The sequence below is a fragment of the Pongo abelii genome, chromosome 13 (assembly GCF_028885655.2).
Source record: "Pongo abelii isolate AG06213 chromosome 13, NHGRI_mPonAbe1-v2.0_pri, whole genome shotgun sequence".
In the NCBI taxonomy this organism is placed as follows: domain Eukaryota; kingdom Metazoa; phylum Chordata; class Mammalia; order Primates; family Hominidae; genus Pongo; species Pongo abelii.
The window spans coordinates 41,749,953-41,765,517 of record NC_071998.2 but is presented as its reverse complement, the minus strand read 5'-3'; the positions used below and the strand labels follow the sequence as shown (position 1 = coordinate 41,765,517).

At 39.7% G+C, this 15,565-nt stretch overlaps 1 protein-coding gene and 1 long non-coding RNA gene across 29 annotated transcripts in view; one reads left to right on the top strand and one right to left on the bottom strand.

Annotated features, from left to right (window-relative positions):
• Window positions 1-13,545, top strand: part of LOC129047833 (uncharacterized) — a 29,968-nt gene extending 16,423 nt beyond the window's left edge. For 2 of the 5 annotated variants that reach the window (XR_008509618.2, XR_010136503.1), the window contains exons 3-4: window positions 840-989; window positions 3,381-13,545. This is a non-coding gene — a long non-coding RNA (uncharacterized LOC129047833). The remainder of the gene's footprint in view (window positions 1-839; window positions 990-3,380) is intronic. The other 3 variants (XR_008509617.2, XR_010136504.1, XR_010136505.1) reach the window with 2 other exon arrangements.
• The window catches only part of BNC2 (basonuclin zinc finger protein 2), a 449,492-nt gene continuing 446,935 nt past the window's right edge, over window positions 13,009-15,565 (bottom strand). For 23 of the 24 annotated variants that reach the window (XM_063714199.1, XM_024252087.3, XM_024252080.3 and 20 more), the window contains one exon: window positions 13,009-14,105. In XM_063714199.1, the coding sequence (XP_063570269.1) occupies window positions 13,445-14,105 (661 nt within the window). In that variant the 3' untranslated portion in view covers window positions 13,009-13,444. The remainder of the gene's footprint in view (window positions 14,106-15,565) is intronic. The other variant, XM_054519827.2, reaches the window with a different exon arrangement.

The window sequence follows — 15,565 nt, the reverse complement described above, 5'->3', positions numbered from 1 at the left end:
GGAAAGAGAAACATTGCATCTTGAAGGTATTTAGAACACAATCCCATCCGAGACACAGCTTCCTAGATTTCACCTATATTTCACCTTCCTGGATTTCACAACGTACTGGCTTCCCACACCCCTCTCCTCCCCATTTATGCTCACAGTTGATATAAGAAAAGTGAGTGGGTTTTGTGTTTTGCTGTTTCCTTGAGAAGGCAAGTACATATATAAGCCTGAAACCATCCTTACTTCCAAGCTCTGCGGGTGAGGCCGAGGGCTTTGGAAAGAGTGATATTTTCAAACACGCAGGTTTGTGGTTTTTGAAAGAACAGAAAGCATAAAAGCATAACATCTTGTAGGATTACTTTCGGCTGAAGAACAATTGATGTGACATCTGAAAATAATCAAATAAGTGTCTTGTTTTGAGCCTGCAAATAACTTTGTGAAACTTTGGAAGGAAATTCTCCACTTATGGAAAAAAAATAAGAAAAATTGAAATTGAGATCATGGGGTAAGAACAAAGAAGGGGAATTATGAGAGTGCTTTGAATTGTTAATAGCACTTATATTTGTAAAAATGAATCTCTCTAAAAAGGTGGAAGTGGCTAATAATCTTAAATCACATAACATGGCACATGCCCCAAACCTTGATAACCTCCAAATTCAATTGCTTATAACCATTTTTTGGAGCATTCCAAAAACTCGAAGTTGCTACGCAATGTACGGAACTCTGGATTTAAAATTTTTGAAGCCCTTGATTTTTTTTTTTTTTTTTCCTGTAAGCTCTTACATTTAGAAAGAAGTCAAGGTAGAGTCTAACCCCGGAAGATAAAAATATATTGAACTTTTTTTGTAAAGATGATAACAGCCAAGAAAACAAAAATTGAAGTGAACACGATGATGAAGAGAGTAAAGAAAGGTAAAGACAAGGCTGAAGGTGGCATTCATAAAAGTCCCAGCGCTGAAGGGAGAGGCTGTGCTTGAAGAAGAAAAAGTCTGCTAACCAAGGTAAGACAAATTAAGACGGGTTGGTGAGGATACTCTGAGGCAAAGAAAATTCAACGTTATCAAAAACCCGGGCTCAAGTTAGGAGAGGCTGTAGTAAAGAGAAACTTCCCTCTTGCTTCCATGGTTAAAGGGTGACTTAGAGTTCCTGCACTATGTCATTAATATACAAGTCGAGTGTTGCTAAGACCAGTGGGGATGACAGACAGTTTTACTTTGTGAATTTCTGGTTTCTAATGATGCATTTGAGCTTTATTTTTTACAGCTGTCCTTGTCTTAATCCTTTACTTTTTTCCCCCTGGAGTTTAATGGTTTCTAGTTACATATCAGCATTTTAAGCAGCATGTTGCCCGTCAGGCAGCACATGGCTTCTGATGGTTATGGCATTTGGGTCACCACTAGCTCTCTGGAAGGACGAGTGCTCCTGTGAACAGCACAGCAAACTCCCTCATATGATTGGAACACGGCAGTGCAGGTTCAGGGCGCATGCTAGAAATCCAACCAAATGCCTTTTGCAAACAGCAGCTCAATGAGGATTCCTGCCACGAGGCAAAATGCTTGGAAAGTTACTATGCACTGGCATCACTGGGTTTGGGGTCAGCATGCTGAAACCGGGACTCATTATGTTCCTACCATGCCAACTTGGTGCAATTAGCCTAACACGATAATTTCCTGAAGCCATATGTTGATCTTTAGGGGAGGGAAAGCTTCATACGCCTGATGGCTCTAAGCTCTGACTGGCATGTCCCAGCTTCCAGCAAATTTCTGTAAATCAAGATAACACACAGCAATCAAAGATGAGGTCGGATGGCCAGCCTGGACAGAGAGAAAACTTAGAGCAGGGTTATGTACTTGTTGCGGAGAGTGGGGCTTTTTCTTTTCTTTCCAAAGAGGGTTTCAGAGAAAGGTCATAGGGGTAGCACTGTGTGTAAGGCTGTTCCTCCCCACCCCGCCCCCGCCCAAATCAAATCAACAGAAGGACCTAGAACATGATAAGTTATGTTCCAGGGCTGCATGGCCTGTATTCCCATTGGAGACCTATCAATGTGAACTAGCACTGTTGGGAAATCTCCTCAGCTACTCCTGTTAATCAATACCTCTGTTCATTATACAGCTTTGATGAATATGGGTAATGATTGGGTGCCCAAGAGTCAGGTGACTAAAAATAACTGCTCCTCACTGAGAATCAATAGATTTTCCCCCCCAGTATTACTTCAGGCAATTCAATATTCTCTGCTGCCCCTCCCCAAGCCCCCACCAATGCGATCCTCTCTAGTTTTCATTGATAGATCAGCTCTGGCCTCAGAGCAGCTTTATTAAATTAGTAGCACTTAATCTACTGTCATATTGTCAACTGACACAGGGCAAAGTAGCAGGCGGCAAGCCTTCCAGTGGCTCAGGAGAGCAAGTTGCCACAACCCAGGCAGTTTTGATTAGCTTTGTGCCAAGAGCTGTCTTCATGGGTGCCTCTTCACTGAACAGGAGTATTTCCATCATTTGATAGCATTTAAAACAACTTTTTTTTTTTTCCTAAGGAGAAAGAGGAGCTATTTGAGGGAGAATTCTTGCCGATTACAGACTTATTATGACAGATGAAAAGATCATAATTATACTTGGATTCCCTGCAGGAGTGCCTTAACACATCCATGACATCTAATAACCACATGCCTCAATGGAGGCTGACTTTTCCAAAGTTCCTTAACCTTTCATTTTTTTGCCATCACTGAAAACCCATCTATGGGTGCTCAGAGAAATCAAGGAGGGAGACTCCATCAAGGCCAGGTGGCTGGCATCCCTGATGCTTTGGGAGAGACAGTCAGTCAGTGATACCTGAGCCTGGGTAGCTCCTTACTGGGGGCCTGAGGGGTACAGGCAGCCTGTCCAGAGGCCTGGGGCCAGGGCATCGCTCTAGAGTCCAGGTAGCTTAGGTGCCTGCGTTAGAGGCCAGGGAAAACTGGAGAGGTGGGTAGGACAACCTGGGGAGATGTGAGCAGATCTGGCTCTGCAGATGGAGAACAGACAATACTAAATTGAAGGGGAGATTTCAGCAAAAGTTATAGTCTTGGTTAGTCTAATTTTTAACTTGGATTGGTTCAAGAGGTGGGGGTGATATTAAACACTGGTGAGTCGAAAGCACTTTTTATATAATTTCAACTTTTATCTTAGATACAGGGTGAACATGTGCAGCTTTGTGAGATGGGTGTATTGTGTGACACTGAGGTTTGGGGTACGAATGGTCCCATCACCCAGGTGGTGAGCACAGCACCCAATAGGCAGCCTTTCAGTCCTCGCGCCCCTCCTCCTCTCCCCAGTGTTTACTGTTCTCATCTTTATGCCCGTGTGTGCCCAACGTTTGGTTCCCAAAACGCACCTTCTCTACGCTTCATCCCATAGTCCCCACGCAGGACAACAGGAGGAAGAAATGTTGCTGATTATGACATCTTTCCATCTGCCAGTTTTATTTCTAGATTATAACGAGGACAATTTGTGGAAAGCTGCTGCCAAGAGACTATAAACTGAAAGACAAGCATTCATTCTGAAAAAACATGAAGTCATCATCCTGGTGGCTGCTGTCCACAAATTTGAAAGGATTGGGAAGAAAATTTATTTTTGAAAAGCTCAGGTGCAAAGACACCTAAGTTCTTCCTTTAGTCTTCTTTTCCTCAAAAGAGCAGGGGCAAAGGCTTTGGGAAAAAGACTTCTGGAAAGTCACAGAAAAGGCATCCCTGAAGGGATAGCTGTGGGGAGGAAGACGGAGGGCAGTGTCTGCTGTGCTCCATTGGGAGTGGCCAGGACCTCTGCAGCTCTGACCCAGCTTTGCCATCTGAGCAAAAGATGAGCTTGGTCTTCCTGAGAAATCTATTAAATAATATAGTGGTTCAGCTTGGCTCTGAGTTCGTCAACGAGTGTGCTTAAATAAGGTGAATTGCACTGTGAGCTGAAGGGCTGTTCGGTGTATTTTGTAAAGATCTACCGGAGCGTGTGGAGGTTTCTTGAAATCAAAAAGGTAAGAAGAGATCAGTGACTGATAAATCTTTAATATAAAAATTGTACAAGAATTTTGATACAAATTACAAGAGGTATTTGGACAAAATATGAATAAAATTCCATTTACATCCCCAAACCCTTATGCATTTTATGCAAAAGACATACTGTAGGCAGTTATAGTACAGAAAATACAACCAAAGTAATAGCAAATTAAAAAATTTAATTACCTTAGACTACCAATAAAAACAAAAAGAAAAACAGAACAAAACAAAAATAAAACCCTTGTTCAAGGTACATACAGTATTTAGGAAGCTACCAACGTCACAATGATTAGATCAGGGTGATGCAAACTGTCCCATCCTTGGTGCAGTTACCTTTTGTAGTACAGACTTTGATTCTGCGGCAGGCTTACTGGAAGAGACTGGTTTTATGCAGATGAGAACAATATACACACAAAAAAAGAATAAACAGCTAAACTCTGGGAGAGGGAGAGGACATATCTTGGTGAAAATTCCTTTTCTTCAAGATATTTCAGTTCCCTTTGGCCACTTTTGCTGTCAAATATGAAGGCTGAGTCCAATAATTTTGTTACTGGAGACACACCAATGGGTCTGGAGTAAGAAAGGTATGTGTTCTCCCAGCTGTGTGAGGGATCTTGCTAGTTCTAAAAGACCTAGTCCATCACCAGCAGGAGAGAACAGAGAACTGGCTTTCCCAGATCCCCAACCAGCCCCTTCCCCTCACCTTTGGGGAGGCAGAAAAGCAGCAAGGACTTCATGGAAGAAGCCAGGCAGAGTGTGAGGGGAGCGGGGAAATGGGCATTTGCCTCATTTGGAAACCACCCACTGGTGTGTCAGTCACCCTCATACTGCTGAGTGAGCTACACATGAAAAGCCCAGGTTGTCTCAAGCCCAAGTCTTCTCCCCATTTCTCGACCGTCCTCACCCCTCTGACCTTCATGTACCCATGTTTAGCTCTCCTGCATTCTTTATACTGGCACTGGCAGGAAAATGGTAAGATTCTCTGCAGGGCAGCTGAACCAAAGTTTGCACAGGAAAGCAAATGCACCATATACTAGAAATCTTAGATAGTCTTATCAGGTTAAGATATAATACTAGAACATCTCATTCACTTAATTCACGTTATGTAAACCCTGGACAGCGTAGAACACATGTTTCCAAAGCGATTATAACCAGGATGAGGGAGGGCGTGTTCTACCTTCTTGCTCAAACACGATTTTTTTTTTAAGGGGGGTTGGTGAGATCCGAAGAGCAAAGGGTGGGATTGAGAAAGACAATGGAAAAGTCAGAAAAGTCAGAGGAGATTAAGATACACAATGAGAGGAATGGATTACTCTGTACAAAAACATGCAAAAATACTCCAAATTGGGGACTAGATTTAAAAAAAGAAACAGCCTTGGTTTATACATCTGAAGTGAACCTATTAACTCAGCACATTGTCTGGGAGCTCAAGAGCATCATACCTCATGAATCATACTTCTCGCAGTGGCCACAGCCCCGATTCACAGATGGGGTAGAGGATGCTTTGTCTCCTAGCATGGAAAAGGCAGGCAGTGAGGCTCCCACTGAAACCGTGCCAGGTCAGTTCACCTTGCAGGGACTGGCACTTTCTCCCTCTCTTTTGAGAAACATATCCAGGGCCAGATGAATGGAGCTCTCTCACACACCCAGGGTCTCCCCAGAGTCACCTCTCAATCCTTGCATTCCATGACAGAAGTGGGCAGAGCCAGTTAATAATTGATGGATTTGCCATCTTAGCCGTGCATTATCTCAACATCACATTTGGCAACAGGAAGCCTTATAAAATCTTGGTATAGCACTTAGATACTCTCTCTTCAAGAAATATACTTTCAATACTATCTACTTCTCTCCATTTTTCTTAAAATACCTCTGTCTGCTCTTCCCTCCCTTCAAAGATTCTTTTTTAAAAAAGTGAAACAAAGCATTAAAAAAACTATTACAAACATCCTTAAGCATCCCTGTTATTTTAGAGTTAAGGGGAGAAAGCTAGTATCGGTGAGCAGAACTTGTGCAATTTTGGCAACTGGTTTTTCAATTAGGATTCTATTAAGATGTCTGATAAACGATTGTAACATATACATACTGAGGAACTTAAGAAGTATCATGTCAACTAATTGCCTTTGCTCTAACCCAAGAGTCCTTGCTCAAAGTGCTTTTTTTCCCGGTCCCCAGACTGGTTCATGAAATTATTTAGCAGATTTGTCAACATAGACCTGTTACATTGTCTATCCCTAAATCTGCTGCTGTTATCTCCTTGCTAAAGTTCACATGGAAGATGATACCAATACCTGCACGTGTCTTACCTGGCTAATATCTTACTGAAATGTGACTGTTTGTAATGGGACCAACTATCTTCTCTGAGATGTGCTGCGGGAAGGCTGGAAGGAGGCATGGCATCCCCTAGTTCCAGAAAGACGCTTGATAGATTTTGCACTTCATTTAGTCACTAACTAGTCACTTTCCAACCATCATTTGAGTATTTCAATATACAAAAATAGCAGCCAATCTTTGGGCTCAAGGCATTTTGGAATATAACATTTTCATGTATTCTTCCTTTGTACTTTTGGTCCCCATCACTCAATTTTCTAAAGCTCCCTGTACTTGCACTTACCAAAGTTCTTCAAAGTGGAGAATTTACCTTTTACTCATAGGGTGGTCCTTGTTTTAATGATTAAAGTCAAAAGCCTGATGCCATCTTTTTTAGATTGTCAGTCCAGTTTGACAAAAGTTAATCATGTTACACTATGGATTTGGAGGGGTCATTGAAAGATACATTTGTACATCTAGATCCATGGTTTGATGCCAAGGATAAGAAAAAAAAATTACCACTGTGCATAACCAGTTTACAACATGTGCACTTTTTGAAGGGGAAGAAAAATATTTTAATCTTTTCCCTACAGATTAGGGGGCAATATAATCTTACTTATGCCACTGATTTGCAGGAAAATTTGCTCTAATTATAGGGCCACACCCATTACTCTCAAAATGGAATTGTAACACTTAAGTTTTCAAAGAAGCAAAGGATGCTGTCACAGACAGCGTCTCTCTACTGACTCTTTATTTCAGAAGTCATCTTGTTACTGTCCACTTAATAGCTGGAGAGGGCATCGAGAGGCAGCCTTTGGCTTCCCACAGACACAGTAGGTGTGTGTATGTGCTTGTATGTTAGGACGGGAGAACAAGAGGGAAGGAGAGAGAGAGGAGAGAGAGGAGAGAGAGAGAGAGAGAGAGAGAGAGAGAGAGAGAGAGAGAGAGAGAGAGAGAGAGAGAGACTGACTGATTGTGGATGTGTGTGTACATCAGGGAACTCTATGGGAAAGCCTAGCCCTTGTAGTCAATTTCTCCTTCACAAGGGGATAAACAGGCAATTACGCATCCTTTTATATTTGATGGCCAAGTGCTGAACTGGAAAGCACACTATTAGTTTGTGTCCCTTCAGGGCCAGGGCAATAAGTAGCCAGGAGAGCTGGGCTGAAGCAGAGAGGGTGTTGTCTGCTGTTAGTGTGACAGTCTTGTCAGCAGCATTCACATTACTGGAAGGTAATAAAGTGACAAGTACGTTATTAGAAAGATATGAGGTGAAATTGAACTGAAGCTTCTTGCTGCTCAGCCCTGGCTTTTTTCTTTCCTCTTTTGTAATGGTCCACTATTTGTTACAAACTGAGCCTTGTCTTCATACCCTATATAAAAGATTTTTTTTCCTGCAGTAAAGGTCAAATGAATTTACAACAACACTTTAGAGGAGAAGAATAAAGATAGTTTTATGACAACTATAGTATGTTGCTCCAAAAAATATATATAGCATTATAATGAACAATAATACTGATCCAATTCAGTGTACATGTAAAAACGCTTAGTTTTTTTTTAACCTTCTGTTATTAAGCATTTGGATTTTTCAACAAATGCCAAAAAGACAGTATGTGACATACAGTTATTGCCGAATGACCACAGAAAATCATTTTGCGCAAGATGTGGGAAGGATGAGGATGATGAAACTACACAAGGAAGGACGGGTATGTGGGCAACAGTGATGACAGATAACTCACTGGTCAGTCGTACAGCTGGATTTACATAATACTGTTTGAAAATGACCATTTATGGTGAGCAACACTCCAGCTACAGGAAATATGTGACTCACCTGGGACAGATCAAACATGACCTTAGTACTAACGCAAACAAGACTACCACACGTGGTTCATCTCTGAGGGAAAATATGAAGAGAAGTTACTTATATACCTCATAGAACAGTAAATGAGCTCCCATTTTGATCAAGGTCTTTAGCCTAGTATTAATCACAATCATGGCTTTGTTGTGTTGCTACAGTGGCAAGCACGAGTAATGATCAAGAAAGGAACGATCCATGCTGGTGCCATTCGCACCTACTCCTCTGTTAGGATGAAAACGAGGTGTTACCACTGGCCTTTTCTATAGCCTCGCTGACCCCTGGCATCTTTTGGTTCTCAGGGGATTCCAGCAAGACTTCCCACTCAAAAACAAAGCAAAAGCAACCATACCCCACAATTGTTGGCTCTTCCTGACCCCAAAGGAACTTCAGCTATTCCATGCAGCTGTCCTTGCTTTCCTAACCCCTTCCTCAGAGCCGACTCACCTGGTCATGGGAACTCTGCAGGTCCCTAGTATCAATACGCTCTCACCCACTGCGAGGCAGAGCTATGCCAGTCTTTTCTCTCGAGCCAACATTTCCAGCACATTCACGATTTCCTTTTCTAGCTACCCCAAAACCAGGGCAGGAACCGACCCTCTACTTAGTTCTGATGAAAACATTGTGATCCCTCCAGTCTTTTTGGTACCTTTTATTGCTCATCTTACTCATTTAGATCCATCCCAAAAAAAAATAAACAATGAGAGGGAAAAGCAAAACAACCTAATTTAAATATTTCAAGTTTGGGAGAAGATAAGTGATTTTAAAGAATGAAATTCATTTGTCATAATTTTAAAAAAGAAGCTCTTAAGAAAAGGGTGTGACCACAGGATGAAAAAAAGTTTCTTCTGGATGATTTGTTTCTTGATGATAGCAGATGTAGCGTGTCTTATGACAGTTGAATTTTATTTACTCTGTTAGTCAATCTAACCCAATGCTAACAGACCAGATACAAGTTAGGACTGCTCAGGTCAAGCTGTCAGCAGTTAGCAGCATGTCCATCTCAATCTGGTGACTAGCTTCTTTATGTTTTCATTGTCAACGGCCCTCATTCTCATTTGCTTGGCACACATCTGGGGTGTGTACAGAGAAAGGGGAAAAAAAGGTCACATTGTATTTGGTGGGAACCTAGTGCATAGTTTCTCCTGAGTAAAATGAGGAGAATGCCTCTGGAACAGCTCATTCTTGATATATTCAAAGTTTTTTTTCTTTTTCTTTTTTTTCCTTAGAGCAATGTATACTAATGGGGCTGTTAACCAGTACCAGTTAAGTGCCTTTCTCCTCTTACTGGAAGGGCCTGAAAATTCATGACCAAAGAAATAACACTATGAGGACAGTGGCACCATTGTGCCAAAAAGGTTTTAAAAAATGTTTGCCATGTTGAAAAGGAAAACATTAACACCTTTAAACCTTTAAACCTTTAAAAGGCATCAGGCTGAACAGGGCAGCTGGACTAAGATCTGGAATGAGTTACATTGGGTTGACTTATTTAAATACAATTAATATCAGAACAAAGAATGCCAAGGATTTTTATCACACTTTTAAACCAAATTACTTATTATCTATCCTTTTTCTCTCTCTTTCCATAGCATGCAGATATTCCCGAAAGCGCACTAAACCTGATATTTACAAAAACATAGTTTTAAATGATCAAGACAGTAAGTTTCAACATCAGCTAGAGAACATGCACAGTCATACCGCCTAATTTTGTACCTGTGATAAACTCTGGCTAAAACCAATCACATGGGAAAAAGCTTGTTGGATGAACATCTACATCACTATTGATTTTCAGCCAGCATAGAATGCATGCGGCTTGAGAGAAACTGTGTAACAACAAAAAACTCCTATGAAAAAGCAAATGAGTTGGAATGGGCAAAGATGAAGAGCTCAATGACTAAAATGCTGATCTCTTTATCCTTCCTGTTTGCAAATAAGCTGTGGGATCACCATCTTAACTAGAATTCTAGTTAAGTCAAAACATAACACTCAGCCACACACTCAAGAACGAGCAATACTTTGAGAACAGAAGAATTGTACATTTTATGATTTTCCATTGCATGTACTACATCCATCCACTCCCCCGTCCCTTTTAAGCAAATAGGCTTTATATTGGAAAATGTTATTTACTCATTTAGAAGGCCACCATAACGACTGGGCACTTGAGGCACAAAAGTAGTAGCAAATAGGGGAGATACTTAAAAAGTGTCAGCTGTCCAGGACTTATTGCCATTTCTCTGACAAAACACAGGTGAACACATTCATGTTTCCAAGCAAGGGAAACTCTACTTCTAGAATCTCATTACTTCTGGACTTTTTCTAACTGGCTATACACATTAGCTTGGTTTGCAGCAAGTAACAAACATTTGTTCTAAGCTTGGTGCATGTACCTGCCGACAGCTATGTAATTCACTCACGAGGGCTATCTGACCTTTTGTTTGACATTAAATTAAACAAACTAAACATTGCTGTTGTACAAGATGAGTTCTAGTAACTCAACTGAGTGTAACTTTTCAAAGTTGCTGAAATAAAAATGTGTATTTATTTTCATAAAACTACATGTAGTCTATGCACACTACAAAAGCCAGAGTTTCTATAATGTTTTGTTGGGATATTAAAAATCTTTTCCCACCCTTTTTGAATCTAATCATTTGGTAATGGGGCAACAGCACAATACAGAGAACGCTGAGAGGACCAAAATGTTTGCAAACAAACTTTCATTATTCTAGTTCAATCTTTCACAAACATACTGTACAGAGTCTTATATGGTATAAAACAAAGGAAAACATCTCTGTCTGTTCAATTTAACACAACACCAAAATAAAGCAATTAAGACTTTGGGGAATTCAAAGTACAAGAAAACAAAAACGGTTATTACTAATTCCTCAGCTTTTTACCATAAACACTCGTCATTTAACATAGTGTTTGATATAGTTTCTTTTGTACTGCAGATACTTTTGGTCTTTCCTCCCTGTAGAACAAACGAAGAATTAAAATGGACCCCATAGCATCCTCTGAAGGAGGTGAAAAGATAAAGCTCCTAGACATAGCTAGCTTATCTTTAAGAATCTATTGTTTCTGAAATTTTCACAAATAAAAATACTGAATCCCCAACTAATGATGCTTATTTTGGGAAACAATAAATACTGTGAGGTACAATAAATCCTACAGGAATAATAATAACAACAGAAACATATTAACAGTTTCCTTTGGCAAATTTAACGGAAGTGAATGCTGATGTGAACATAGAAAAAATAATCACAAAAACATGAAAAATGGAAACGACATAAAAGTTAAAACAAAGGGATATTTCTAACTTTTAGACTGATGAGAGAAATGTCTGAGGCCATTAAATGCAAAAAAGAAATACATTCTCTTTATTGTGTACTGTTTGACAAAATTTTCCTTGTTTATCTCTTCTTTTCCCCTCCACTTAAAAAAAAAGGAAAAATAAAAAGACAACAAAACAGTCTGCAATGCACACCCTAATGGTTTTGGCTGCAGACTGAACTTGAGTAAATATCATCATTTAGTCAGTATGTTGTGGTAGCTGAGGCTGCCGATGTGGTTAACCAGCTCAGGCAACATGTGTAAACATCGGAAACAAAACAAAACAAAAAAGGTTTGGAGAATAGTCTCTCTTCTCTTTCTCACTCTCAATTGCTTGGTTTCAGGCTTGCTTTCATTTCTCTCTGACAAATCGTGTGGGGAAACACAAAACACTAAACATTGAGAGATCCTACTTTAAAACCCCCTTCTTCTGGCTTTTCAGAAAGGAGTGTTGCTCCATTCAAGTTTAGCACATGTTTTCAAAGCTTCCAAGTACTGCTGCTGTTAAATGCCTTTTGATTTTGTCTACCAAACAGGCCCGAATTATAGTACGACTGCAGAATTTGCAACAAATTAGACAGCCATACAACAGACCGACCCAGTTCAGAGGATTTCTTTTTAAAGGATAAGCGTTAGGGCCTTGGAAATGAGTGTTCAACTCTTTTACTGTATTCATCTTTGTTCCGTAGCGGGTAATTTGGGCTTTTGTATCCTGAAATATTATCCTGCCTCTGAAGAATAAATGCCTTGGCTGTTTCACACCACATAATTTTGTTTTCCTTTTATGTAACTTAACGTATAAGCAAGAAAGATGCAATGTTGATTCTAATAACATTCGGCACTTGAAAGAATCACCAAGTGTTTTTTTAAAAAGCGGTTTTCTGGTGGCCAACAAATTGGCCTGTGGTTATGTTGAGTGACTAATTGTATTTTCTTTTCTGGAAACTTGTGCAAAGTTGGCAGTTTTGTGTTAACACTAATACTTTGTTTGGCATCTGTGCCCTATACTGACCAGACCATTTTTATACAAGTGAATTTTTTTTAAAAAAGACACTTACTGAAGTATGGCAATAGTTTAAGGATAAAAAAGAAGCATGGTTATTACACATCCCCTTGTAGTGTATGAAAAAAAGTGCATGACGGGATTTATGTACTAGTACAGGACATTTTAAAAAATCAGATCTGTGCTGTAAAGCATGCCAGCACCTCTTTATCACTATATCTAACAGGTAGTAAAAACAAGACCATGGTTTTTTTTTTTTTTTTAAATGTGCATTAATGCTAACATAAATGAATAGAGCTAGCCAGCAAACTATCTTTTCCTGCATATCTAACAGCTGGATGTAACTGTAAAAATTAAACAAAAAAGTTAAACAACCATCAATACAATTGTTTTACATCAATGGCCCCTCAAGGCTAAATATTTACAGGTGAATCTGCCATGCTTTAATTGAAGATTCTTTCAAAACCTTAAAGTTCACAAAAGACAACTATAAGAAGTTCCTTTTTGTTTCTTTTTTCTTTTTTTTCCCTTTTATTTTTGCAGGCAACAGTCATGGGTACAACAAATTGTCTCTTTGGGGAAGACCAAGAATTATTCTGTCAAAACTGGGGCTAGTTGCACACTGTGTGTGTGTGTGTGTGTGTGTGTGTGTGTGTGTGTGTTTAAAGGGGTACTCTGTTTTCACCCTTAAATCAAAGATCCCACTCCTTTCCCAAAACTATAAAGGGAAGTGAAAAAAATTCAAAAGCACCTAGTGTTTATCTTGTTTATCTCAAAGAAATACGTGTGTATATGTAGCCACAGAGCATACATAAATGCACACACACACACACACACACACACACACACACCAAGTACATAAGCGCACACTGACTATGGCAGTTCAAACACGTAGGCCATCTGGTGAGAGCTGGCATTTGTAGTGTCCATTCTGAGACTAATCTACTGAAGTGAAGGGAATGTTTTTGTGGAGATTAGGGTTCTGACTGTGCCGATTTCGGCTTCGTACAGAGGAAAACATCATATTGCAACCTGGGACTTTGCACTTGTGCATTTCTCTCAAATGCACAGTTTTGTAGTGCACTCTCAGGGTCCCCTTGTTGCTGTACATTTTGTGGCAAATGTTGCACATGATCCCACCATTGCTCCCAGACAAGCTGCTGAACATAAGAGATCCCGAAACTTCAGCCCCTAGGCTGCCAGGGAGGGCAGGGGCCTCAGCCTTGTGTGCCGACTCCCCACTGTCACTCGCCCCGTCAATGTCATCGAGAAGAATCCCCTCATCGCTGCCTGCGTCGGATTCTCTGGAGGAATGGATGCTGCTGCTGGACTGGAGGCTGGAGGTGGTGCTCAAGTCAAGGACCATGTAGTCCTCCGCCATGCCTCTCCCATACCCGTTCAGGTGGGAGTCTTCAGTCCCTGCAGGAGAGGAGGCGTCTTCCCTGACATCGAACCCCATGGGGTGCTGGGCACCATAGATCTTCACCAAAAATTCATCGCGGAGGTCCTTGCTAAGGGAGGGCTGCGATGAGTCCAGGCCCATGTCATCGAGTTCTTTGGTCAACAGTTTACGATGTAGGTTTATGTTGGCACTGTGTCTAGGAAAACAAGAGGGAAGGGGGGGTAGGTGGATGGGGGTGGGGAGGGGTGAGAAAAAGGAAAGCATTTTAAAATTGATTCAGCTTTCACTAGGTATCAAATAAGCACATTCACTGCTAATTACACCATTATAAAAGCAAGCATTCCCCTATATCCTCAGGATCTGGGAGTTAGTGGTGGTGGTGGGAGGTGCACTAAGGAGAGCTTTCCATTAACATTATTTTTATTTTTATAAAATAAAATATTATTTTATTTATTTATTTTATCTTTTTTTTTATCTAATTTATTTTTATCTAATTTATTTTATCTTATTTTTATAAGAGAGTAGAATCTGTCAATGGTAGGATGAATGCAAACCCATGCACCCTTTTCTCAATGATTACCCTGTTAGTTTTACTATGTAGCAGCATCAGCTGCAGAGAATTTCATGGCAGAGATTTTAGAATACATATTAAATAAGAAAAAAGAATAGAAACTTTCTGCTTGTCTAAATGGAATAGTCTAAATTTACCTAAAAACAAGAAAAAATAAACATCTTTTCTATACAGCACACACTGTATTTTGAGGTATGGAAAAAATTCATTTTTTAAAAAAGTAGTCTAGATAATTTAGATATAACTTCAAAAAATAATGAAATCTTCCGTCTCTACCCTCCACATTTCAAGTTTTAAGGAAAAACAATAGCTTAACAGATTAAGCAATTTGAAATAGGGTTACAGACTGTCTTTTAACAGCACGAATGCCTTTTCTCAGAATGATTTGGGAATCCCAGTTAAATCTAATAATAAAATACATTTACTTTTTAGAAGTATGTGCATTTTAGTGTCCAAAATATTTTCATTGAGTAATTCTACTTTAAAATTTAATTCTTTAAGACAAAAACCAAAAAACAAACTTTTTAAAAAATAAAACCCACCCACCTTTTTAAAAAAAGTCACACTGAACAACAGAAAAAAAACCCAGAGGTACAAAAATTAAAACACAGTAAGTACAAAAAAAACCAAGCACAACAATAACATAGGGTTCCTTTATTTTAACAACTGGAACCCATACTTCTTAGACAAGCAAAACTTTTATTCTACTCACTGAGTGCTTTGCTTGTATGTATGTATGTATATACATATACATATTTATATATATATATAAAAAGACAGGATTTGTCCCAGAGAATCCATAGGGACATCATGATTTACAAAGCCTGATATGTTATCATCTATCTGGAAACATTGTCTTTGTATTTATATCCCCCATTATTTTTAAAGTGCCCTTGGGCACATACCTCTCTCCACCTGCAAAGGCTCACATGTTCAACAGTACCTAAATTGAAGGTTACCCTTCCAAAAAATAAACTAACATATCTACAGATAAATAAAAGCTTCTCAATACTGGTGGAAGCTCTACAGCTTGGAGAAGTAATTGTGATAAAAGAAATGACCTAAATGGCTGATATAAAGTTCAA